The following is a 27,653-nucleotide window of genomic DNA, read 5'->3' as shown; positions in this document are numbered from 1 at the left end:
GAAATGCAAACACCTCCTTTTTTTTCTCCATGCATCAAATGCAAGATGGGTTCATCAACATTGACGGCCCGCTAACTTTTGATAGCAGACTTGCACGAAAACCAGTCGCCATCTTGCATTTGATGACTATTTGATGAGTTTATTGGATCGTGGGACAAGGGCTTATGAAATAAAGGTGCAGATCCCTCAGATAAACTTTGGGCGCAGGGGGATCGGATTGACTTCCGCCGATTTTTTTTTGGCCCTTGTCATTTTAAATTCTCAAGGCGAAAACTGAAAACTGGAAAGTACCTAACAAAGTTTTTCCCTTGATATGAAGAAGAACGCCGAAAATTTAATATTCCTATTCCAATTTTACCTTTTACCCCTCGAAAATAAAAGCGGCAAATCTGTAATGGCAATGCAGACTAAAACAAAATAAAAATAATAAATTTAAAATAAAACCCAGAAAATAAAAAAAAAAACCTAAGATATATGAGAACGCCAATTTAATGACTACATAGTTGTGTTAGATATTTTCGATTGTATTCGATTGTTACTTTGTAAAAAAGATCATGGCCGCAATTTCGAACGTTTAAGGTTTAGTGGTCTTTTAAAATTTTGAACATTTGTTAAGAGCGGCAAATTCAGACAGCCTAATCAGCTTCTGATCAAATAAAATCAGTTCATTGAAATACGTTGGCGCTTGAGATTTCTTGCGCGCCCCTCCCCCTCTCTACGATCAGTCTCTGTCAGTGGCGTGGCGTGAATGATCGACTATCGACATCTCTCCATTTGAAGCTATGGTAAAGAATCGATTATTAAGGTGTTCGTTGCGAACACCCTGTCTATCGATCCTTTTCCATTGGTTTAAATGGCAGATCAATCGATACATCGCAAAGCACGCCACGCCACTGGTCTCTATCTTTTCTCAGCGACACTCGCCGAAACAGAATCATCCTCAACTCTCACACACGATTTTGGATCGAGCTGCCGATTTATGCGATAAAATTTACGGTCATAGTTTCCGGGTTTCTCTCGGTTTAATCAACAACGCAGGAGCACGCCCAACGCGTGCGGAGGAGATGTAGAATGCGTGAGGAAACGCATTTATCTATTCAAGAACTGGAGTGCAACTATTTCCCCGGCGCCGCCGTTGATAAGTGTGTACCGCGGGTTGCGGCAAACCATTCTAGGTGGAACGTCTTAGCTATGAATGGCGGGTTGCGGGAAACCATTCGACGCAGGAACTTCGATCCCGCTTGTTCAAAGAGCATCAATCTAGAAGCCCTGAGATGAAAAATGTAGGTAATAGGAAATAACAGTAGATATAACTGGGAACTCTGCTCTGATAGACTTTCGTGACAGGTTTTTCTGGAACTATTCATACAATCAAAATTAAATTAAGCATGGTTCTTCACCACAATGACTAGAACAAGTTCATTTTTGGAGACAATCGGTTCATTCCTTAATTCCGAAATGTCAAGGCCATGAGGGGATGATTTTTGAACTTGTCCAAAAGTGACCGGTGATACTTCCATAAATTTTTCTTATTCAGGCGCTCTAAATAAGTTCTTTGTACCGACTTTGTGAAACCACATCCTCTCCCAAAAGTCTCAAGTCCAAGGACGGCATGACTTTTCAAACTCCTCTGATCTCAGCCGCTGATATCTCAACAGACTCATCTCGTTTTCGCCTTCAAAACTACATATGGGTGAATTTCAGCTAATGGGAGGAAATATGGGAAAGACATGTACCTGGCCTCTCAAAACTTTTAATTATGATCTTTTCTCTCGATGTTTGGTTTTTTGGGGTGGAGGTAGGTCACACCAACCCTGAAAAAATTCCACAGGACGTTTGAATAACTCTAAACCTGTTTTTTAGCATACTAAGCAGTGAAAATGTTAGTGTGGTGATATGTAAGTGGGGGGTAGGCAATGTGTCAAGGTTGTCTGGTGATACTTAAGTGAGGGGTAGTCAGTGTATCAAATCGTCATTAAAATATGCAACACTACATATAATGTAGAACAATATTTATAAATTACAATTCTAGTGGCAGTTAAATAATAAACTGAAAATGAAATTATTAAAATTTGTGCTGTCACTTTACGTTTGATTAACTTAAAAATCTACTAAGACTATAGAATTGTAACTTTATTGGAATAAAAAAGAGGGGAAAACCAAAGTCTGCTATGTTTAAAAAATTTGACGTCTCTTTGATGTGGTTGATCTCAGTATCATTCTAGTCTCATCTTCCTTTTTTTCTCTCTCTTTTTCCTGGCAATTCTTATCATTGCGTGTTCTTTTTCCTGCATTTCTTCCTCGAGATCATTATCAAAAATCGTTACGTCGTCTACATTTTCTTCCTCTTCTTCTAAGCTTTCCAGCTCATGGGAGTTTTCGCATGCCTCACTGCAGCAATTAATACTCCCATTTTGTCTTCCCTCCCCCTTAGGGTGGATTGAAAAAACTTTTTCGAAATGGCGTGTTGGCTAGGGCTAAAAAGTTGCTTCTTGGCATCAAAATAACGCTGTAAAAATTTCAGCCCGATCGGCTAACTCCTTCATTCACCTACTCGGCCTCAAAGTTTTTGATTAAGGATTTTCACGATTTTCTTCGTTTTTACGCATTTGCAGCAGCAAAAGAGACCCGTATCTTCGTTTGAAGCGATTTGATTTGTCATTTCTAGAATAAGTTGGTACGAGAAATCGACTTTTTTGGGTTGGCGGATAGATGTTTCGAATTTTTATTTCGATTTTTCTGTGAAATTTTTGAAAAAAGTAGCAAATATTACGTCTAAAAATGAACAAATCATAGTTGAAATATAGTATAATTGTTAATTATTGTCATTCTTAAACTCATCAGTGTCTCACTAGTTGTGATGTTTTCATTCCGATTGTGTTGAAGGATGGCATCAAGTGACGCGACTTAAGTTGAGCTCAGATGTATCCATTTCTTTGTTCGTGTCCACAGCATTTTCCTGCGGCTTCGGTGACGATCTTCACACACCTTTCGACACTTTGGCTGTGACAGGGAAAATTTTTGAATGGTGCATCAGCTTTTGTCAAAACCAAAGTTTTGAGATCTTCCTCTGGATAAAATTGCATTACCGGGAGGTTCTGTGATTTCGAATTTTTTCCAGTTGATCATGGATATATAGTCACTAGCTTCAAAATTGAGAGGAGGGACTGAAAATGATCGCACTCCGGACTTTTCCTTTCGGTGAGCTTTCAAAATTAGGTCCAAAGCTTTTTTTCCTCTGAAAATCTTCATCATCAATCATAGAAAATATGATATTTGCTGGGTGCGTAAAGAAGCTGTTTCTCTGAATTACCGGCTTCACAATTTCTTGGGTCCTTTTTAAGCAACTGCGAATCAACTGCAAACATCTAAAAATAAGTTTGGAACCAGATGAACATGATGGTGAAATATTGATAGTGAGCCACCAAGGCACGTATACTTCTATACAAAAGTCAACAATTTCCAGTAAGTTTTCAGAGGAGACCTCAGTTAGAATATAAAGTTTTCACAATCGATTTCCAGTAATCAACCATCGAACATGGGTTATGTTTCCTGGATATTTAGACAATAGAGTCGGAGGACAGTAACCGCATCGTACTGCTTCATACATTTAGCACAGATAAAGTTGATATATATATAAAGTCGCTTTATAACGCACTCTGGCGTTCTACGACACCCAAACGCCACATATGCCTGTCTTCCCAGAGGTTATCCGGCAACTGACACCGCAACATCTCTTCGTCAACGCCCTGCCGCCAACCCTTTACGGGACGTCCCCGTCGCCTCTTCCCAGGTGGTACCTAATCCAAAACTTGTTTGGGTAACCTCTCCTCCGACATTCTTTGCACATGTCCATACCAGCATAACTGCCTGGACATGACGTCGTACACGATATCTTTTTCAACCTTCATCACCTGGCGAATTCTCTCATTACGGACACGGTCCCGTCTCGAAATGCCGGCAGATCGCCGCCAAAAATCCATTTCAGTTGCCCTCAACATTTCTTGCGTTCTTTTCGTCAAAGGCCACACTTCACTACCATAGAGCACGATACTTTTAACGATGGCGTCATATATTCGGTGCTTGTTTGCCTTTGAGATGCTCTGATCCCAGAGCACCCCGTTCAGCATCGCGATGGCTCTCCTGCCCTGGATGATCCAGTCCTTAATTGCTCTATCCATCCTTCCATCCTGATCAAGCCAGACACCGAGATACTTGTACTCATCACACTCTTCGATGCGCCGTCCATCCTCAAGCTCTATGCTTTGCCGTTGATGCGCTGCTCCCACGACCAGCTTCTCTTTCTTGGACACACTAACGTCCATGCCCCATTTCCGATATTCTTCGACCAACTTCCGCGTCATGTAATCTGCATCTTCCTCATCTTGAGCTACAACGATCTGGTCATCGGCAAAGCATAGAGTATAAAGGGTCTGCCCATCAAGGAGTGGAACGCCCATTCCTGCCACCTTCTTTTTCCATTCCTCTAAAACGTGCTCTAGGTATACCTTAAATAGTGTTGGTGACAAACAACAGCCTTGTTTTAGCCCTTTTGTGACGAAGAAACCTCCGGACAACTCTCCACGACATTTAATTCTTGCTATCGTCCCGTTATAAAATGATTTAATTGCCCCCACAAGTCCTTTGCTAAAACCCCTTTTTTCCAAGGCTTCCCAAAGTTTCACTAACGGCACGCTGTCATAAGCTTTCTGAAGATCCACAAACACCAAGTGCAGCTCCTGGCTGACCGCCCTTTTCTTCTCGATGACCTGGGTATTGGTGAACAAACGGTCGACGGTAGACCTACCGGCTCTAAAACCAGCCTGTTCTTCGGCTTCCTGGCCGCTCCAAACCTCTTCGACCTTTGCCTTGAGAATTTTACCGTAGACCTTGCTCAAGGTTCCTGTGACCGATATACCTCTGTAGTTGTCGCAATCTTGCTTACTACCTTTCTTATGACTGGGAGTAATCCAAGATTCCTTCCAATCCTTTGGTATTTCGGAACCATGCAAACAGTCTTGCATAAGTTTCCGAAGATGTTCAAATAGTTTACCGGTGCCACATTTTATCAACTCTGCCGGTATACCCCCAGGTCCAGGAGCTCTGCTAGTTTTCAACTCCCTCACAGCCTTCACTACATCTTGGAGCTGGATCTCCACGTTGGAATCTTCTTTAGTGCCTATGACTCCGCCTTGAAACTCGGGTCGCCTCTCCGTTAATAAATCTTCAAAATAGTCCTCCATCTTGTCAATTGGTATCGGAGATATGATGTCGCGCATTTTATTCCGCCGCAACCCTTTGATCACTTTCCAGCCTTCCGTACTTTTCCGACCTCCAAGGTAGGTATTTATCTTCATACAGCTTTCTTCCCAAGCCTCCTTCTTCTTCCGAGTGATTACCTGACGGACTCTTGCTTGAGCCTGCCTGTACATAATTTTATCATCCAACTTTTGGGAAGAGAGAAACTGATGATACCTATTCCTTTTCACATTTATTTCCTCCTCTACCTCCGCATCCCACCAGTACGGTTTTCTGTTATCATTTTTTTGATCGGAAACCCCCAGGGCCTCCGCTGCCGCCGAGTGAACGCAATTCTTGATAAACTCATACCGCTCTTCCGTACTGCCATCGCACGCATCTCCTAACTTTTCATCCAGGCGCTTTGCGTACAGAGCCTTGACACTCGGGTGCTTTAGGCTATCGATGTTGTACTGAACTTGATGTACGCGTTGTCGCTCCGGTTGTTGATTGTCGCCTCAATCGTTCTGCGACACCCGAGCGGGAAAGGCTACATCCGCTCTGAGGAAATAGTGGTCACTACGGCAGGAGAGTTCTCTACATACTCTCACCTGCTGGATCTTCAGGCTTGTTACCTGTTTAACGAGCACGTAGTCAATGATAGATCTTAAGCCGCGGGTAGGTTGGACCCAAGTATATTTGTGAATATCCTTGTGTTGGTAGAACCCGTTCAATACTTTTAATTCCCTCTGCTCGCAAACGTCGATAATGCGGCTTCCGTTGTCGTTCACCGTAACTTCACCGAACGAGCCGACGATTTTACTGTTAACCCGGGATCCCGTTCTTCCATTTAGATCTCCCAACACAAGGACTTCTCTCCCAGGTCCTACCTTCACTACCTCTTCGTCCAGTTCTTCAAAAAACTGATCCTTAAGTGCGATGGTAGCATCATCATTGACCCCGTATACCCCCAAAACAGTGACTCTGTGACCGTGCATAGTTAGGTTCATCTTAATCATGCGAGCGTTGATGGCTTCCCAGTTCTTAATATTTTTTCGAAATTTTTTGCGGATCAGAATTGCGACACCCTGCTGTGCACGCTGATGTTTCGGCACTCCACTGTAGAATAAATCGTAGTCCCCAAGGCTCTCTGATCCGTGGCCTTTTTTCTTCGTTTCCGTTATTACCGCCACGTCGATCCCGTTGTTCTTTATCTCCGATACCACTTCCGTCAGTTTCTTGGAAATGCCTTGCACATTCCAAGTATCAAAAGCGAGTGTCGTTTTCCGTAATCTAAGTCGAAGAGGCCGTTTGTTTCCATGGTTACCGAGGCATGTGTTATTGGGTTTTTTGACATTGTACATTTTTTCCGAGGATCGGGGAGTCAGCCCAATGCCCCAACCCCCAACCTGGAGGACCAGGGTTTGATTTCGGAGTTACCTCTCCTAGACAGGTTGCTTCCACCACAGCTAAGAGCCCTGTCTACCCACCCCCTTTGAGGCAGGGGCTACCAGCTGGGGTCCGCAGGATTGCTAAACCTGTGACAGTACAGTCCCCCATACGGTAAATCAGTAATCAGTGATACGGTGATCAGTGCTTAAATCTTTTACGTCAGTATGAGGAAGTTTTTTCTCGTCAGTCGGCTCGAAAATTACGACTGAAAGTTATGGCACTCAAATAGTTGCTTCCCAGGTCCGGCAAAGTCTCTCGGCCCCGAATATTTGCCGTCAATTTCTTCTGTAAAGTGGCGTAGTGGCAATTCATTAAAGTGCAAAAGGCAAATAAGCCACTGCAATGCTCTTCTAAGCAGTATTTCAAAGCGTGTGATAACACCACCTTCAGCACCTGTGTTTGTCGTGGCTCCATCGCATCCCATAGTTACTTTTATGGATAAAATGTTAATCACTGAATGAAGTGTTCTATGTCAATCTGACCAAATTGTACTTGGTTTAGGAATGTTATTCTTGAGTATAGCTAAGGCCTCATCTTGGAACATAAATGTGGGATAGGATTTAGTTTTGTGAGCAAAGTAGGAGTTAAAGGCATCAGCCATTTCATAGGGAGTTTTGACAACTTTGTCATTAGCTACAAGAGATTCTATCAGAGGGAACAACAGGTCTTTGGTTTCTGTGTTGATGATTTTCCAAGCAGTCTTACTCTTATTCTTGGTTTTTGTGTTGATGTTATTCCAAGCCGTCTTACCCTTATTTATAGACTTCCTAATCATGTCAGTGCAATAGTCACGTTTTAGCTTAGCAATAGAGCAATTTAGCTTACGCTTTAGTTTATTCCTGGTCTTTTTAACCAAACTAGAGCTAGTTGCTTCATACCAAGAGTGTAGATCCTTCATTTCCTCACCGAGTTTAACAATTTCAGGGTTATTGGAGGTCCAATTTGGTTTCTTACATCTATGTGACCTACAGGGGCAGCAAACATCCATAATGTTAAAGATTTTTACATCAAATTCATTGAATAAGGATTGTGTTTCTTTCATCTTACGATTGAATATTGATAGTGCAGTTGAGATTGAAACCTCAATCTACTTTCTGCAGTCCAGAAATACGTTTGTGGCGCCACTGATTTACCACCAATTTGAATTAGCTTAGAATAATTTAATTTGACAGGTTGACCATGGTGGTCAGATAGACCAAGTTCGAAGGTGGTATTAGATAAACTGGAATATTTGAGAAGCAGTGGTCAAGAAGTGTCTTCGAAGTTATAGAGATTCTTGATGGTTGCTCGGTGAAAATTGGCTCAAGGCCATTACCAGATATGTGTGTAAAAAAATCTATCTTTAGCACAGTTCTTATCAAAAAGATCAAAGTTAAAGTCTTCACAGATGATATACTTACAATATGCTATAGTTAGCTTCTTAATACATCAGGTATATAAGTAGTTGGTCAAGCTTGAGTTGAAAAAGGTTCTCCTTCGGCTGACGGTAGATAGAGATAACAAATAATGGTTTACTGAGTAAGTGATTTCTAATTTGTAATGTGCGGGTTGCCCTGATTTCAAAAACAGATTTCTAAGACAGATCAGTAATTTCTGGAACATTTCTAAAATTGACAGAGATACCTGGAAAGGGAGTATGAATAAACACAGCAGATCCGCCACCTCTCTGATCTACCCTATTACATCTAGCAGCACATTTATAGCTTACAATAGGGCAGTCCACACCTTTGTCAACCCAGTGTTCAGTGATGCAACGGAAATCTGGCATTCTGCAGAATTTCTGAAGCTCAACATGAAGTAGACGATTTTTATCATTCATACTCCTAATATTAAAATTGAGAATATCAAGTTCAGTAGGGGCATGTTGTTGCACATTTGCTTTCGTTGCGTTTGAATATCATGCTCATAGGAATTTAACAAGAAGCTATTTGAATCAAAATCTTCAGAGGCTTCGCAATGAGCAATGTCCTCTCCCCACCCAAAATTTATTCAAAGTGTTGAGTACAATACCTGAGCTGAAGCATAGATATTAAGATTGTCATTATTTCTTACTGCAATGACTGGCGATAACGTTTCCTGTGCAAATTAACTGGAGTAGATCATCGTGTTTTCTATGAGCGAAAAGTTTGCATTTATGCATTGAAGAACTTTAAGCCTTGGTCAGGACTTACTATCAGTAATTTTCATCGCACGAATTGTAGCATACATGAAATTTTGAAGAGGAAAACGCATCCCTCTCGGAATGCTGAAATTCGCACCTTATGTAATCGCCCATTTTGCCGTGCTACAGAGGAATGCCGTATGAACCATCAGACGTTGCCTTTCCTTTGATGACCCACGGATTATCGTGAGAATTCAACTATATTTTTCTACCGATTTTTCAGAGAATTTTATGAGCAATTTGATCTTAAGTTTTGAATAATTTTAAGGAAGTATAGTGGGGCCCACGAAGGATGATCCGTGAAAAATCGGGCGAATAAACGCATGGACCATGTAAATGTCGACGCTGCGAGGTCGAGCCAGCACATCGACGAAACTGGGTAAAAACGCCGTATGATCATTCGAGAGTTGCCAAATTTCCTCCAAGTAAATGTCTTATTTTCAAGCAAAATTGTGAATATTATCTCTCGAAATTTTTAGATGATTAATAGCTGACAGCGAATAAAATTCTCAGAAAAATTGGAGGGAAAGTACTCTCTGATCTCCCTGAAAAATATATATATAATTATAAGTAGGTATACCGGTAAGTTACTGATTAAAAAATTGGACGAATGTGATAGAAAGTATTTTAAAAGAGCTAAAGACATTCGCGAGTTTTGCGATACTATACTTTTTCAATATACCTACTCATAATTATACAAATTTTTCATCAGACTTCGATTGCAAGACCGCTCTGGGCGACAAAGCTGTCACGTTAGCCCCGATACCTAATTTGTGCCATGCGACTCAGTTAGTACATTTTCATTAATTCAAGAGTTACAATGAAACTATGCCCCACGTTTTCATAAGGAAATGACCAGTTTTCTCTGAAAAGAAGTGACATTAATGAATTAAAAAATTTGGAAACGTCCTTTACCACAGTCATTAATCAGAGAATTAGGAGGGAAGGAAAGATCACTCCAAAGTTGCTATGTTCAAGGCCTCTGTGGTCATTTTGAACAGAAAATTAAGTCTCCATAGATTTTCCACCATCATACTTTCCATAGAGATTTAATGAATTTACTGGCAAGGAGTTTACCTTCTAATGGTTAGCGCTTGTGGAACCAATCAGTAACTCAAAAATTGTGTCCTTTCATTGCCACCGGAATGAATGTCTCGTCACCAGAAGTGTTCCAGTTTATTCAAAATATCTGAACAACCTTTATAGCCCCTAAGTTTAGAGGCTTCACTTAGGGCTTTCGATTACATATTCTGGAAAGTGAAATCCAAGCGCTTAAGTACTGAAATTGACATGAGGTATAATAATTGCTGGAGGTATGAAATTTGATGCCCAATTCCCTAAATACAAGGTGAAGTAATAAAGAGAAAATTGATTTCTTGCCTATAACCGGGGTCCTTTTGTTTTTGGGGGGGGGGGGGTTGATATTGGTGACTTTCGCCTAATCGTTAGCCCTGTCCTCCCGTTCCCCATTTGTAGGATTGTAAAATAAAAAGGAATAAATGAAATGCAACAAATATTATAAAATACTCAGTTATAATAGCAGTAAATGAATGAATTACAGATTAAAAGAAAAGTAGGTAATAAAAAAGGGGGAAAAAACAATGAAAACTATGAACAACCGGTGGATAAAACCTGTTTTGATACTCTGCAAGGACGGAATTTTGAAGTGAGTTTCTGACTTATTCGAATTGCATAGTTGCGTTCAACTTTAAGAACATGAATATCATAGTTCGTAGTCCGATGCGTTTAACATTGATATTGGGGGAAAAGGGTGGAGAATCAGGCAAAACCTAGAGGAGGCCGGGGGGGTTAAGAAAAATTAATAAAAAGGTGTGCTAACAATATTTCATAAGGAGAAATTGCCTCGGCTTGAGTGGACAATTAACGGACATGATTGGTGACCGAGGAGACATGTCAAGAAAATGACAAGACGAAAAACTCACCGTCTGGGGTGTTTCGTGTTGTTTTCACTCTCATCTTACTTGCGTGTCAACGAACTGTGCTCGGCTGGCAGTGCATTCAGACGACCTGGTGCAGCCCGAAGGAAGCAAAAGAACTGATGGATGGACGAGGAGGATGACTCAATGTGGACCTTTAAGCAGGACGCGCAGCCCGGCGCGGCGCCCGACCTGGCGACCACTGAGAGGGAATCAGGAGGGAATAAACTGGCGTTCTTCAATTGCATCCTAAGATGGGATATGAATACGAGCGTCATTGTCATCGCCTCTTCGAACGCGATCGAATTGTATGGTTAATCGATCGGGTTCTGGGATAGGTATCGCTTTGACCGGAATATGCCTCAGGTATCGGGAACTCGGAGCGGGCGCCGGACAAAGGGTTTGGGTTTGCGAACGAAGAGGGCATTCGAAACAAAGGCCTCCCTACTCGCGAGCGAGGAGCCGATGCCAATAAAATCCTGAAAATCGGCTTTCGCTCCTGAGAACCCTCTCGACCCCTGGTCAAAAGACAGGAAATTAGAGTTGCATAGGAGTGGCCTAAATCATGGTGACTCTAGTAGGCATTTTCTACTTTCTGAAACTGCTTCATCCCGTCAACTTATTTATACTGAAACGTTCCGTGAATGAAAAAACCGTCTCTTACACAACTTTTTTTTTCAAACTGCGCGAATTATCTCTGAAATTATCACGTTTGATATTGAATAGTAAGGTTATGTTTGATTATTTGGATCCAGTTTGATACAGTCGGCACCGACTGTTACGTGGCACTAATAGCATGTATTGTTAAAAGTTGATTAACCTGCACATAGCACAACTAGAAATGAATTGATAATGAATTACTGTGTCAATTAAAAAACCATGTTGAGTTATCAAAATACACAATTAATTAAAGGGCTTGTTGACTTATCCAGGCAGTGTTGCCTATGTATATGCCTAGTGTATGCCTACAAGTTTGAATGCAATAACTCCCCATTCCACTTTTACTTGTATACAGGGTGTTCCAAAAGTCCAGCCCCCCCACCCCCCTCTAACTTTTGAACGGTTCAAGATAGAAAAATGAAACTTTGAGAATGTTCCCATCTCAAAGGGGACCATCTTTGAGGGGAGGTTCAAAATGCTGACCCCCCAACTTTTTTATTCAAATGGCAACCCCTATCCTGGGATACTTTGTTCGAAAGAGCATAAAAAATTAAGAACTTCGGTGCAAACCGCAGATCAATGTCTTAATTTTTGGCCGAGTTATGATAGGTCCAAGGTCTTTGACCTATTTTCAAAAAATCATAACTCCGGTTCAAAGTATCGTAAAGAAAAAATAAAACGAGGAAAATTACCAAATTGTGATAGCTTTTGAGTAAAAATTGGTGAAATCACTTCGAAGTAATTTTAAGGGGGGATTCGGACCCCCAAATACGTTAATTCGAAGGTCATTCAATTTTCCCGCGATGTAAGCCAATTTCCCCTAGATTTGCCTCCACATTATCTCAGTAAGGTCAAAATCAGTTCAACATTACGTTGGCAAGTCCCCAAATCTCGGGAAAAGTTAAGAAAAATACAAATTTTTAACGGTCAAATTTAATCACCTTAACTTTCGTTTTTTTTAACTTTTCCCGAAATATGAGGACTTGCCAACGTAATGTTGAACTGGTTCTGACCTTACTGAGATAATGTGGAGGCAGATCTAGGGGAAATTGTCTTACTTCGCGGGAAAATTGAATGACCTTTGAATTGACGTAATTTGGGGGCCCGAACCCCCCCTTAAAATTAATTCGGAGTGATTTCACCAATTTTTACCTAAAAGCGATCACAATCTGGTAATTTTTCCCGTTTTATTTTTTTCTTTACGATAATGTAAACCGAAGTCATGAGTTTTTGAAAATAGGGCAAATTTGACCTTTGACCTATTATAACTCGGTCAAAAATTAAGATATTGATCTGCGGTTTGCGCCAAAATTCTTAGTTTTCTATGCTTTTTTGAATGAGGTATTGCAAGATAGGAGTTGTCGTTTGAAAAAAAAAATGTTGCCCCCCCCCCCCCCCCCAGGGGGGACCAACATTTTGACCCTCTCCAAAGATGGTCCCCTTTGAGATAGGAACATTCCCAAAGTTTCATTTTTCTATCTCGAACCGTTCTAAAGTTAGAGGGGGGGGGGGCTGGACTTTTGGAACACCCTGTGTACTTATTCATGTTCAATCTTTTATATTCGGTTTTTCCCTTCCACAGAATAAAACGTGCAAAACAATGAAGGTACAAGTACCAGTTGAGCAGCACCGTTACGTCGCCGGTCACAAGGATAGCGGGCTCAATGAGATTCTTCGAGAATGTAAAGTCTCCGTTGAAATGCCCCATGAAGGAGACACTGATGGCAGTGTAACATTGTACGGGCCCAGAGACAATCTAACTAAAGGTATCACAGTTTTATGTACTAATCTTTGGGATACTGTGAAATGTTCCATCAATGATGGTTCAAGACCCTCGTTTTATCTTTCTCGATTATTTGCCGATTAGATAATGCGTGTCAGGGTCCTTTCTTACACCACCCCTGTCGACGCTCGGTCAGGTTTTTTCCAAATTTTCGTCTGGAGTCAACAACCCAGCGAGTTTTACCATGTTTTTCTGCAGTGTGGCACCCTGTTTGAAGGTGAAGAACTGTAATTTTGGCTCTCTTTGTTGTAGCTGACTCCTAAAAGTAGAAAATCTTCTTTTTATGCCTAGTAAACTTTCCCCATAAAATGCCAAATCCTAGCTTGCCATCAACACCTAAATTTTCTCCATATGTTTCTCTCTGCAGATAAGCAATAAATAATTCTGTTTGCAAAAATATTAAATTTCTATACATGAGATATTGTCCTCCAAAAACTTCATGATTGATGTCCGTCAACGTCACAATACTTATCATTATTTCCTTTACAAACCTTGGATCAATGATTTATATCGATTTCCCAAAATACTACTTTGATCAAAGAACTGTCGAAGAAACCATTTTATGACCTTCAGGGTGTTCCTTATTTTTGACTTTTCGGAAATCAAATGTCTGACCCCGTAAAAAGTTGTCTTTTGGTGTGAAATGAGCCAGAAATTTTTTTAGCTGGATCAGAATCATCCTAAGTGATGCTGCAGCGGCCACTAAGTTTCTGACTGGCCACTTCAAAATTTGGAAAATTGCGTTTTTCCGTCTTACTTCTTCCCCTCACCCTTTAAAATGTTGCCATGACTTCGAAATTTCTTGTTAAAATAGTCACTTTAGGGTACTTTTCAAGAAAAAGAACATAATTTAATAGTGTCTACTAAGTTATTTAATCTGAAAAGGAAAAAAAAATTCTGTTGAGCTCCTGGTAGATAAAGTTGATTTAAAGATATTCTGGGGCTAAAATTGGCAAATTACCAGTGGTAAGTACTGTTAAATAATTAACAGAAAGGACTACGTGCAAAACGGGCCGTTTGGGGCTCGGGGCGGATACCTTTGAGACTTGCCCTATTCATTCACCCAACAATGCCCCATCTTTTCCCAAAGTTTCAAGCCTCCCAAAAATTTTGGGGTGACGCGGCGGGGGGGGGGGGGGGTCAAAGTTAAAAACCGGCAAGATTTTCGCGAATTTTTCACTCGAAAACCAAGGAGTATTGGAAAACGCGGTTTAAACGAGCGTATTCAGCGTGACGAGAGCTTTCAGAAAATGTATGACATCATAGGGTTTTGTCAACATCAGCTCGAGTTATCACCTCTGAAGCGCTGGAACGCTCAAAAAAGACACCTTATTTTTTCACGTTAGGGCCGATTTACAAAAAAGCCATTTTTCTATTATGATCAAAAACTGATAAGTGGTTCCTGACTCTCTGTAGCCCCTCTAGCTCTTTACCACATGCTGGGGAAATGTTTTGATCGCGAGATATAAGAGCGGAAAGGAGCGAAGGTCAGGAAAATCGGCTATTTTAAACTGCGCGCGGCGACGCACAGTGCGGCATGCTTATGGACGATGTGGACAAAAATCGTTACAACGATGAAAAAAGGATTATTGGCCCAAAAAAATGCTGATTCTGAAGTAATTTTTGCCGTAGAATCCGATTCTGAAGCCAAAAATTCTCTATGATTGGAATTTTGGCCTCAAAAACAAGATGGCTGCCGAAAAAACCTAAAAATGATCCTCTCAATAATGCAAAATTTGAATTGTACGGATGCAGGTCTTTGAGGTGTCAATTCCTACGTAATTTTTCCCGTAGAATCCAATTCTACAACCTAAAATTCCCTAGAACTGAAATTTTGGCTTCCAAAACAAGATGGCTGCCGAAAAACCTCAAAATAATCCTCTCAATAATACAAAATTTGAATTGTTCGGATGTAGGTCTTTTAGGTATTAATTCTTTTGTAAATTCTCCCGTAAAATCCGATTCTGAAGCCAAAAATTCTCTAAGACTGAAATTTTGGCTCCAAAGTAAGATGGCTGCCAAATAAGCTAAAGGTGATCCTCTTAATAATGCAAAATTTGAATTCTACGGATGCAGGTCCTTGAGGTATCAATTCGTATGTAATTTCTCCCATAGAATCCAATTTTGCAAACTAAAATTCTCTAGGACTGAAATTTTGGCTTCAAATACAAGATGGATGCCAAAAAACCTCAAAATGATCCTCTCAAAAATACAAAATTTGAATTGTACGGATACAGGTCCTTGAGGTATCAATGCTTTTGTAATTTCTTCTGTAGAATCCAATTCTACAACCCAAAATTCTCTGGGACTTAAGTTATGGCTTTAAAAGCAGTATGGTAGTAAAAAAAAAAAAAAAAAAAAAATCTCATTAACGAAAAATTTGAATAAAACGGATAAGGTAAGTATTATGAGCCACAAGATTTCGATTTGTTCATTCTTCATGAGGAAAACTGAAGTTGGTTGAAAAATAACTAAATATTTTTTTGTATTTTTGTAGGGATAATAATTCCATGCACCAAAGATACCTTCTTGATCTTTATCATAGAATGAGCAATGTCACAGTTGGTTCCTCTACAGATTTCTAAATACACATACCTGCATGATTCATTATAATGAATCAAAAGCACACTAATTATCACTGACTTGTATGAGGAACACTGCTAACCAAGTGACCTGCACACATGCCGTCTCCCAAAACGGTTGTTTTTGGCCAAATGAATGCAGCCTAAAATAACAGCCTGAAATATATTTCCCTTAATTTGACACCAAAGTATAGTCAGTGGCAGGAGTAGGTAATTAAATCCATTAATTATTGATGTAGCATCGTGGAGGCACTTTCTTAACCTCTGCGCATGCGCTTAAGCATTCTGCGCTATGGGCAATGCTGATTCTACATGAGAAATTATGACATCATAGGGTTGGTGCTGCAGCGCAAATGAGTTTTAACATGATACAGGTAAAATCTTGGCATGACATATTATAACAGAATCCCTCTCAAATCATCAAGGAGAATATATTCATGACTAGACTGATGATGGTTGGCATCATGATACGAAAATGCAGGAAATAATTGTAATTTTAAGAATGCAGTAATTGGAAACTAAGCCTTTTAACACCTAACTTTCTAATTAAGGGTCCTGAATGAAACAAAATGCAGGCCCTGATTTGCTCAAATATAAAGGAGGAAATAAATTTTCTATTGAGTAGAAAGAAAATGAAACTCACCACGCAAGTGTCCTGAGGACAAACCAGAAGGAAAAATACTCAAGAGTAAGTATTTAGTCACACACCACATTCAGGAGTATTTCACTCATTCTCATAATGATTGAAAACACCACTGATTCTCCCATTCAAAGAGCAGGAGCACAGCCTTTTATGAGCTTCAAAAGCTAAGGAACGATTAAGAACTGTATAGGATGGTAAGCACCGAACATGACTGGATTAACGCGCACAGTATTTAATGTGACGATAAGTAGGTACAGATGAATTATCACTGCTAAATTTTTAAACAAAGCTGAAGCACAAGATGTGATCATGCCATTTGTTTAAATAATTTTACATCTACTATTGAATTGAGCAATGTATCTTGCTTTCATGAGAATTAGAGGTTATACTGTTAACGTCCCGCACTATCTGACCTCAGCGTGACAGTCAATACTCACTAAGCAAGAAATTCCACTCGCTGAAAGGAGGTAAATTGTAAAGGCAGACTTTACCTGAACAATAGAGAAACCTTACTTCATTCAATTACGGGAGGAAAACGTTTGGGGCCTGAGATACATATAAGGTCATTCAATTCACTGAGAGTGAGAACATTGAAAATCATACATTCTGCCGGGTAAAGGTAGAAATCCGCACTTTTTGTGGAAGCTTTATACATTTGAAATAAGAAGGTGTAAATATTTGTTACCATGGTTAAGAATGAACAACGAAACCCACGAATCTCCAAGTACTTATTTGCACCCAAGACACATTTCTAGAGCTAGCTATTCTATGTTTCACTTCCGGTTAACTGAACGAAATGGATCACAATTTTCTCGCTAAATCTGAGCGAATTTACTTCGGCACATGCACATGATTTGAGCTAAATTGGCTAAATACGATTGTATCTAATCTAGTGATAAGCGAGACTGACAAAACACAAGATTTGTTTTGTTTTGTTTTGTTTTGTTTTGCTTACCATGAACGCTGTCCAGTGGGATTTGGGAATTCCCGCATGGGAAAACCCATACTATGTTGCCGCCTTCAAAAATTGATGCATTTTAGGTTGAAAACATAACACTTAACTTCAAATAACAAAGAAAGTAGCAGTAACATAGAAAAATCCTTTGGTACAGTCATTCTAGGACATATAAGGAATAAGAAAATGCTAATATCTCAGGATATTTTGCGTATTTCTCGAGAAAAGTCTATTTGAAGTTGGCAACCTCGAATAAGCCCTATGCTACCCATGTAAAATCCACGTATGCACTTATTACTCAAATTTAAAGTTCTTATAAAAAAATTATTAGCAGCAACATAGGAAAATCCTTTGGCACGGTCAAAGTATGATATCTAAGGAATAAGAAAATGTTAATGTCCATGAGTATTTTGCGTATTTCTCGAGAAAAGTCCATCTAAAGTTGGCAACCTCGAATCAGCCCTATGTTAGCAATGTAAATACAACGTCAAATACCCAAACTTTAACTTCTTATTACAAAGATATTAGCAGCAACATAGGAAAACCCTTTGGCACGATCAAAGTAGGATACATAAGGAATAAGAAAATGTTAACATCTAGGAGTATTTTGAGTATTTCTCAAGAAAAGTCATTTTAAGTTTTTTGTCTTTTCCCCATATGTTTTCAATGGGAAAGTTCATTCCCGAGATTTTTCCTTCAACTTTTCCCGCTTATCCATGGTGATCTACGAATGAAAATCACAAATAAACTATCATTCCTTGTCAGAAAAACGTTCCTCACCATGAATATCAAGAAAAATTGTGCGTTTTCAAAAAAAAAAATTTTGATGACTTTTTCGATTTTTGTCGACGGAGTGCCACACTGTGCGACGGATCAGGAGACATGTGGCAACAATGCGAGGTCGGCAGAAGAGTGTGATTCGCCGAACTGAGTGGGCGGGGACGTTTCCCTTCCGATCAACGCCGCGCGCAGTTTAAAATAGCCGATTTTCCCGACCTTCGCTCCTTTCCGCTCTTATATCTCGCGACCAAAACATTTCCCCAGCATGCGGTAAAGAGCTAGAGGGGCTACGGAGAGTCAGGAACCACTTATCAGTTTTTGATCATAATAGAAAAATGGCTTTTTTGTAAATCGGCCCTAACGTGAAAAAATAAGGTGTCTTTTTTGAGCGTTCCGGCGCTTCAGAGGTGATAACTCGAGCTGATGTTGACAAAACCCTATGATGTCATACATTTTCTGAAAGCTCTCGTCACGCTGAATACGCTCGTTTAAACCGCGTTTTCCAATACTCCTTGGTTTTCGAGTGAAAAATTCGCGAAAATCTTGCCGGTTTTTAACTTTGACCCCCCGCTGCGTCTCCCCAAAATATTTGGGAGGCTTGAAACCTTGGGAAAAGATGGGGCATTGTTAGGTGAATGAATAGGGCAAGTCTCAAAGGTATCCGCCCCGAGCCCCAAATGGCCCAATTTGCATGTAGTCCTTTTCTTGATATTTATAATGCCTAGGTTTCTCGAATAGAGTTATTTGAAGTACTGGAACACCAATACCTCCGATTTTAGCCTTACCATAAATTCTGGAGACCTAAAACTACTCTTCAGTTCAAAGCAGAAAATTGCGTACATTTTCCATGTATCTCATATAAATGGCTTGCTTTTTATGGAGCCGCTTTCGCGATCAAACTGCTTCTTTTCCAAATACCTATTTGTATTACAATTTGTAGTATAATCGAAATGTGTATTTCAAAGATTCATCAATTTTTTGCTTTCCCTTATAATTTGCAAGATTTGTCATCGGCTGTGATACAATTTTGACAAATCACTTTGGTAAGTAACGGCCTGAATCAATGGGATGCACTAGTATGGAGGTAAAGTGATGCTAGGAATTGCTTTTTTAAGGTCCGTAGTTTGAAAGGTCATATTTTTAATTTGACTTTTCTGCGCTCTGTCAGCTACCCATCCGAATTACCATATCCTTTTGCGAAGCAATAGCCTAGTTTTGATTGTCTCTCCTATACTTACTTATGTCCCACCATGTCTGCATGTCACGCATTTTTCAGCGGACTTAGCACTGAATTCATCTCGCCGGACGAAAACATTCATCGCTCAGAAAAATGCCAAAAATTGCAAGTAAACCGAGGATAATCTAATATATCTGAGTGTGTTCTTACACAAACTTGACCATTTGAACCCTCCAGACATGTCCAGAAAATTCAGAAGTTGTCTGTACATCGCGCATTTTTCAGCGGAATCAATGTAACTCTTGCTTTGAAGACTGCACTTCTTTTGCCAGAAATTGGAAGATATACTAGCAAAGCCAGAATAGAACAATAAATCAGAAAATTTTATTCAGAATCAGTCATATACTCCAACCCCAAAAATCTGGCTCCAATTGTGTGGACATTTAAAATAACAATAAACAGAATAGCATAGGACAGCTCCATTATAGTGCATGCTGGCAATTTGGCAACACCGCCTTTCATCCATATGAGCACGTCTACGATTTAGTCGATATATATCGGAAATCCTAACCCAAAATCGATTGTTTGTTGTATTTATATTGAGAAAAAGCATTGTTGCCAATGCCTGGCATGTGAGTGATCTAATATGAGAAATTAGCATAAAATCGTCGATCTTGCATTACAAAAAAATTCATAACTCACAGAATTGCAAGAAGTTGCAAATGAACCAATGAAAATTAAGATGTTTAGGATGTACTGACCCACATGGTAGAGGTCTGTAACTTTCCAGGTCTTTCCACAAAATTGCAGACCACTTTAAACCTAATAATTGTGACATTTTCATACCCAGTTTTTAATTTTGTGTACCAGACTAAATAATGCACAAAATTGTTTTAAATATCTTAAAGTAAAGTGAAAACATGTTAATCTTGCCTGATAAAACACTCGCCATGTTGGGAAACACTCGAAGGTTTATGGAACATAACGTCTTTGATGAGGGTTGAATCAAGCCAGCATAGAGGATAAATAAACACACCACACGCGCTCGGGAAAATCTCGGCATCGCGGTCGTATCAGTGATAAGTCCTCCAAACCCAGTGATGTACAGATTCTCCATGATATACCTTATCGCTCAGTGGTGTCTATTTTCGAATTTTCCGGACGTGCCAAAATGGACTTTCGTCCACCTAAATTCGATTCCCGGCCCTCTGTGCGCCGTGACCATTTTACTTTTTGTCTCTATTGAGAGGCTAGGATCAAAAAAACCAAAAGCACAGTTTTAGGGTGACAAGTACCATAGGTGGTTTGGCATCTTCTCTACCGCAGCTTGGGATATAGCTCTATCAATACTTTTACACTGCATTAGCTTCTTCATAAAGTTCAGATCATGGTTAGGAATTTTCACCGTTTTAGGTGCGATATACGAAGCCTCCACATAAATTTTAATAATGAATAGACACAGTTCTCTGATTTTTTTTCTCTCACTTTTCTCAGAAGTAAATTGATCGGCAAATAAATAGATTCTTGATGAATACCTAAATAGCATATGACATCCATCGTGATGGATGGAAAGATGGAAAGCACCCAGGGGGGAGAAAACTACTTTACCATCTACTTTCTCAAGGAACACTAAAGTTAAAGAGAGAAACTCTCTATAGTCATCTTGAGGCTGCAAATTCGGATTTTCTAAGATTTCTTCCACAAAGGAAATAATACTCAGGCAGTCACTTTCTAGATTTTTCATTAACTGCTTGTCCTGGAAAACTGTTTTAAACTTTGTCTGGTCTATAGTTGACCGCAATAACTGAAACCTTTTGAAAATTGGGACATCGGGACTTTTAGATGGTGCCATTTTAGAATCAAAATCACCATGCAATACGACCTCAAAAATATGATGTCTACAGGGTACGTACAAAATCATTCTATTAAGCTTATGTTCTAGAATAACGGCTGCGCCATTAAACGTACCCAGGTTTGAATTAGTGGTGTCGCAACATAATGATGAAATTTTCTCATATAGTCCCCACTCTAGAAGGTGTTTGTAAATTTCGTCAGCTTGACTAACACCAGTTAAGTTTTCAATAGATGGGATACTTAAAATCTGTTCATGTTCACTGCTTGTTATAATAATAGCAAGACGATTTGTCTTTTCAAAACCTGACATATTGGAAAACAATTTTTCATCCCAATGAAGGGTTAGAGATTCTACATTTAAACCTTAGAATCGCTTTTTTAAATTGTTGGCCCTAATTTTTCGCAATTGTTTCTCTCCTTGTTGTAAACTTGATCTATTGATAGAATAAGACATGGGATCTAATTCAACTGCCTCAACAACAGATGTTAGAAGATGAATAGCGTTCCTATCACTAATTTGACACTTATCTAAAACGGCAACAACTTTTTCCGTTATCAAATTTTTTAGAGCTCGCTTCCCTTTCTTGCGAGCAGGGCTTTCACCTGAGGCACTGGCTCAATTCAAGTATTCATCGCTTGTTGACTGTAGAGTACAATGCTCACCTAGAGAGAGGAATAATTGAGAGTGTTAGGAAACTAGTAGAGAAATATTGGTGATAGAAGAGGGAAAAGGGAATGTTTGGCATTAAGGAAAGAAAAAAGATATGAAGTAAAAATACAGGATGAAAGGGAGGAAATATATCAGTCGAAGCGGCATAAGAAATAGTGGTTTTACAAATAAGGGACAAAACATAGTTTCTGCAATGATTTAATACTTCTTTGGAAAAAAAATGATTGGTGAAATTGGTTGAGATGTATTCTCCATACCTGAAGATTACGTCTTAAAGTTTGATGTTTAAAATAATTTCATAAAGGACCGCAGTTAAGATGAAGGAACCAAGCCGTATCAGGTTTTGCCAAAGGACGACGGACCGGTCTTATGGGAAAAGTGGGCCCGGTTAAATCGGCTGGTGTTTTGATATGTTGTAGGTCTTAACCTACTGATCAAAAGTGTCAATGGACGTTTCTTCCTATCTTGAAGTCTTACCCCCCATTTTGGGGGTCAAAGTTGCCAATTCAGTGTATAATTGGTAGTTTTGACACCCGGGTTTATTGGTCGCCTTTAAGATTCATTGATGGTTTCTTGAGTCTATTGTATCCTCTGAATAGGCTAAAGATCATCCGAACTCAAAAACTGAACAATTTTGCCTTATGGGGAAGGGGGGGGTGTTGACCCCACCGATTTCAGAGTCGGCGAGCCGCATTAAACTGAGTCTTTCGCCATGTTTTGGAAAAATTTTTATGCAAGTGATTGCAACTGAATCTTGAAAGGTCGACGAAGATGCAGCTCAGAATGTACCCCCGGACGGGGGGCGGGGGGGGGGCGACCGAACTCGAGCAGGGAAACTGGCTTGCGCGGGTCGGATCAAACCAATGCTTCTATTATGTTTTGGAGAACTTTTTATGCGAACGACTCAGGCTGCTTCTTGAAAGGTCGACTAAGATGCAGCTGAAAATATACCTCCCTTCCCCTCCTCACCCCGGGGGGGGGGGGGCGAAAACTGGGCCGAAGAGCCGACCGAACTCGGGCAGCGAAACTAGCTTTCGCGAGTTGCATCAAACCGATGGTTTCGTCATATTTTAGAGACTTTTTTATCCCAAAGAAGCAGACTGCATTTCGAAAGGTCGACTGAGATGGAGCATGGAATATGCTGTATGAGAAAGGAGGCTTCTCAATTCGCACCCTCCGTGGCAATAGGATCTCTCAGCATAGGTCAGTGTGGCACTGACAGTAGTATAGAAGTGGCACTTTTCAACGTGGCTAGCACGATTAAAACTTAGTAACATTTAACGCATCATTCAATTTTCAGCATATCCTGATACATTTCAGAATTTCGGTGAGGGGAGGGGTTATTTGCTTTTGAAAAGAAAAAAATATTAAAAAGAAGAAGTACATGACCTTGTTTTTTTCTTAGATTTTCTGATTATGTAAAAAAATCTCAGCGAGCTCGCCTCACTTTTTGCACTGAGAGTCCAGGGTTTGATCCATTAATTATGGAGCTCCCATAGAAAGAATGAAAACCCCAGAACTGGTCAAATACCTTCAGAACTGATTGCAACTGCAGAACTGATTCCTAACTGATTGCTGATTGCCTCTCTGCAAAAGCTTTGCTTTCTTCCTTGCCTTTCTTGACATTCTGCAAAAGTGTTAAATGCTCGAAAATAATGTGTGATTTCATTTAGAAAATCATCTAGATGATATACTTCTGAAATCAACCAACCTTATATAGTCGCAGCCGTAGGAATCATCTGCACCATTAGCTGTCGCTTATAGAAATATTGGGCTCAGTCGGAAATGCATTTCAGCTAAAAATGACCCTAGGAATAATGTATGAGTGCTGGTGGTGGTAAAAAGTGCCACTGTACTAGAGTCAGTGCCACACTGACCTATGCTGAGAGATCGTATTGCGATGGAGGGTGCGGATTGAGAAGCCTCCTTTCTCATACAGCATATTCCGTGCTCCATCTCAGTCGACCTTTCGAAATGCAGTCTGCTTCATTAGGATAAAAAAGTCTCCAAAATAAGACGAAACCATCGCACAGTTGGTTTGAACGAGTTTAAATTTTTTGACGAGTCACAAGCAAAAACTCTTTAGGTTCTTGAAGTAGAGTGTCTACTGAGTCATTTAAGCCAAAAAGGAAAAAAATTCTGTCGAGCTCCTGGAAAATAAAGTCAATTTAAAGGTATTTTTGGGCCAAAATAGCCAAATTACCCATAGGAAGGCCCGTCATATTATTTAAAAAATTGTTTTCTTCCTGGGTATAGTGCCCAAGTTTCTTAAACATGCATATTTTAAGCCTCCGGTTACTTAAACTCCCAATTTTAACCATATGGTAAATTTTGGGGGCCTAAAATTAGCCCTCAGAGCCAAAAATTGCAAACATTTTCGAAAACTTCGGATTTTCAGGGGGGTGTTTTTTTTTTAACGTTGTTTTTTCTACAGTCGTCAATGAGTAATTCTGAAGGGCATTTTCGATTACATAATTGACATTTTGACTGTTCAGGTGAAGGGGGAAGGGGGCATCAGGCTTTGTTTTGCCATTCTCACAGTTTCTGAAAACGCTTGAAAATTCCCAATTACATTGGAGGTCCAAAATATCCCTTTTAATTCATTAAATACTGTATCTGATATTATGAAATATGCAGCAGGAATTACTGCCCCCCCCCCCTCCTCACTACGAGACGCATTGAAACCTTGATCTCACTGCCCGCGCTACGAAAACGCTCTAAAGTTCCCTAATACATTGGAAGTCCAAAATATCCCTTTTTAATTCATTAATTACTGCTTCTGATATTATGAAATATGCAGCAGCAGTTACTGCCCCCCCTCCCCCTCCTCCTCACTACGAGATGCATGGAAACCTTGATCTTACTGCGCGCGCTACCGGATCCTTGCTTTTTGCATCCGGGCATTTGCAGGATAAACTTGTAGCCTAAACATGTCCATTTATATGTAATGCTAAAGACCGCCAAATTTTTTATTGCCAATGCCCGGATCTCTTACACAACGGACTGCCATCACGCGAAAAGCAAGGATCCGTTAGCGCGCGCAGTAAGATCAAGGTTTCAATGCGTCTCGTAGTGAGGAGGGGGGGGGGCAGTAATTCCTGCTGCATATTTCATAATATCAGATACAGTAATTAATGAATTAAAAGGGATATTTTGGACCTCCAATGTAATTGGGAATTTTCAAGCGTTTTCAGAAACTGTGAGAATGGCAAAACAAAGCCTGATGCCCCCTTCCCCCTTCACCTGAACAGTCAAAATGTCAATTATGTAATCGAAAATGCCCTTCAGAATTACTCATTGACGACTGTAGAAAAAACAACGTTAAAAAAAAAACACCCCCCTGAAAATCCGAAGTTTTCGAAAATGTTTGCAATTTTTGGCTCTGAGGGCTAATTTTAGGCCCCCAAAATTTACCATATGGTTAAAATTGGGAGTTTAAGTAACCGGAGGCTTAAAATATGCATGTTTAAGAAACTTGGGCACTATACCCAGGAAGAAAACAATTTTTTAAATAATATGACGGGCCTTCCTATGGGTAATTTGGCTATTTTGGCCCAAAAATACCTTTAAATCGACTTTATTTTCCAGGAGCTCGACAGAATTTTTTTCCTTTTTGGCTTAAATGACTCAGTAGACACTCTACTTCAAGAACCTGAAGAGTTTTTGCTTGTGACTCGTCAAAAAATTTAAACTCGTTCAAACCAACTGTGATCGGTTTGATGCAACTCGCGAAAGCTAGTTTCGCTGCCCGAGTTCGGTCGGCTCTTCGGCCCAGTTTTCGCGCCCCCCCCCCCCGGGGGGGGAGGAGGGGAAGGGAGGTTTATTTTCAGCTGCATCTTAGTCGACCTTTCAAGAAGCAGCCTGAGTCGTTTATATAAAAAGTTCTCCAAAACATAATAGAAGCATTGGTTTGATCGGACCTGCGCAAGCCAGTTTCCCTGCTCGAGTTCGGTCGCCCCCCCCCCCCCCCCCCCCGTCCGGGGGTATATTCTGAGCTGCATCTTCGTCGACCTTTCAAGATTCAGTTGCAATCACTTGCATTAGAATTTTTCCAAAACATGGCGAAAGACTCGGTTTAATGCGGCTCGCCGACTCTGAAATCGGTGGGGTAAACCCCCCCCCCCTTCCTCACAAGGCAAAATTGTTCAGTTTTTGAGTTCGGGTGATATAATATATAATAATAATATACCAAGTTAGTCATAAAATTTTACGTAAATTAAGGATAGATTCAAAGCTGAAATTTTAGATCAAGGGTTTTTTTTTCCTTACATTAAAAACAGTTAAGACAAGAGTATGACGAAAAAATTTGATTCCTTTGCACCAATCCCACCCCTCCCCCACCCAAGACGATTTGATGAAAATAGGTTTTACCCAATTTTTAAATTTGCAAATACATTTACAAATAGTTTACTAACAAAAATTCACCCAATCTTTCCATAGTTTCACAGTGTTTTCGTTTGAGGTGAATCTGTAAGTGTTCTCGCTCTGCCGCTCTAGCTTCTTTTCTTGCCAGCTCCCATTCAACGCCGCACATATAACCTAGTCTTCCTTTTTTTCTTTGCTAAATCAAGAATTGCTAGTCTTCCTCAATTTTCATGTCCTCTAGTGCAGATGCAGGAGCAATATCGAACAAGTTGTCCAAGTTTCCAGTAAATGCCTTCGTATTCGTGATATCACCAGGCAAATTTCGATTTTTACTTTTTTCGTGTTTTCACCAATTTTGATACAGCTTCACCAACTTTTGTGCACCTTGATGGTCTTCTTTTATTGGAATCCGTGCTTCACGCCAAAAAGAAGAGGCTTCCTTTATAACTAAATTTGAACACTCATCATCCGATTAGATTTTCACTTGCTGCATATAAAAAAAAAACATACAGAGAACATCCCCGTTGGGAGGAAGCTTACTCCCGATAATCTGTAGAGAATAATTCCCAATCAAAAAAACTGTTGTATCTTTTCGCGTCTCCGGCATTTTGAATTAAGTACAATTGACAGAAACGTACGACATGGTGTCTTTATGAAAGCTCACTTCCTGTCCGACGACATCGGGAAACTGAGCCCAAGGCAGGGGACAGCAGCTCTCAACAAAACTTTTCTGCTGAGCTTGCAAGAATTTGAGCTAATCTCTTACTGCAAGAAACGTTGCGTTGTGATGGTAGATTGCCAAATCACCAGATAATGTTTCAGGTAATTTAACATTCTATCAAAGCCAAGCACCTAAGTGGCTCATTTAAATTTTGCTGCTCTTGAGAAAAATTATAATTTGAATGAGTCGATCAAGGTTTGATGTGCATTGCACAATTCTTAATCACGAAAAGTCGAAATACAAATAAGGCAAAGAAACAAGAACACCAAGTTTTACAGTCAATTGTCAAGTCAAGTCAACAAATTTAAAGCATATTTTGGCTAAAGGGCGCATACGAAAAATCACAGTTTTGAGAAAAACGCATTTGAAAGTTCAAAACGTTATATCTTCAACACCTGTAAATATTTTTCCAAAAAATTAAAACAGGATTACATGTATTTTCTTTGAGGGCGTCCGAAAAGTCCGTACCTCCCCCCCCCCCCCCCCCCCCCGTAACTTTTGAACGGTTAGAGATAGAAGAACGAAACTTTGAGAATGTTTCTATCTTAAAAGGGCTATCTTCGAGGAGGGTCAAAATTGTTGTCCCTCCCCCGGGGGGGGGGGGGGGCATTCATCTTGTGATTTATGATTGTAAAAAACATTTTGGCGCAAACCGCAGATCAATATCTTAATTTT

The 27,653-nt window shown here is 40.0% G+C and overlaps 1 protein-coding gene across 2 annotated transcripts in view; it reads left to right on the top strand.

Annotated features, from left to right (window-relative positions):
• Positions 1-27,653, top strand: part of Dp1 (satellite-binding protein 1 Dp1) — a 128,449-nt gene that overhangs the window by 33,073 nt on the left and 67,723 nt on the right. For both annotated transcript variants that reach the window (XM_019040408.2, XM_072300211.1), the window contains exon 6: positions 13,031-13,214. In XM_019040408.2, the coding sequence (XP_018895953.2) occupies positions 13,031-13,214 (184 nt within the window). The remainder of the gene's footprint in view (positions 1-13,030; positions 13,215-27,653) is intronic.

Source organism: Bemisia tabaci, chromosome 1 (assembly GCF_918797505.1).
Source record: "Bemisia tabaci chromosome 1, PGI_BMITA_v3".
Taxonomy (NCBI): Eukaryota; Metazoa; Arthropoda; class Insecta; order Hemiptera; family Aleyrodidae; genus Bemisia; species Bemisia tabaci.
The sequence above is the reverse complement of the archived record's forward strand: the minus strand, read 5'-3'. Positions and strand labels throughout refer to the sequence as shown.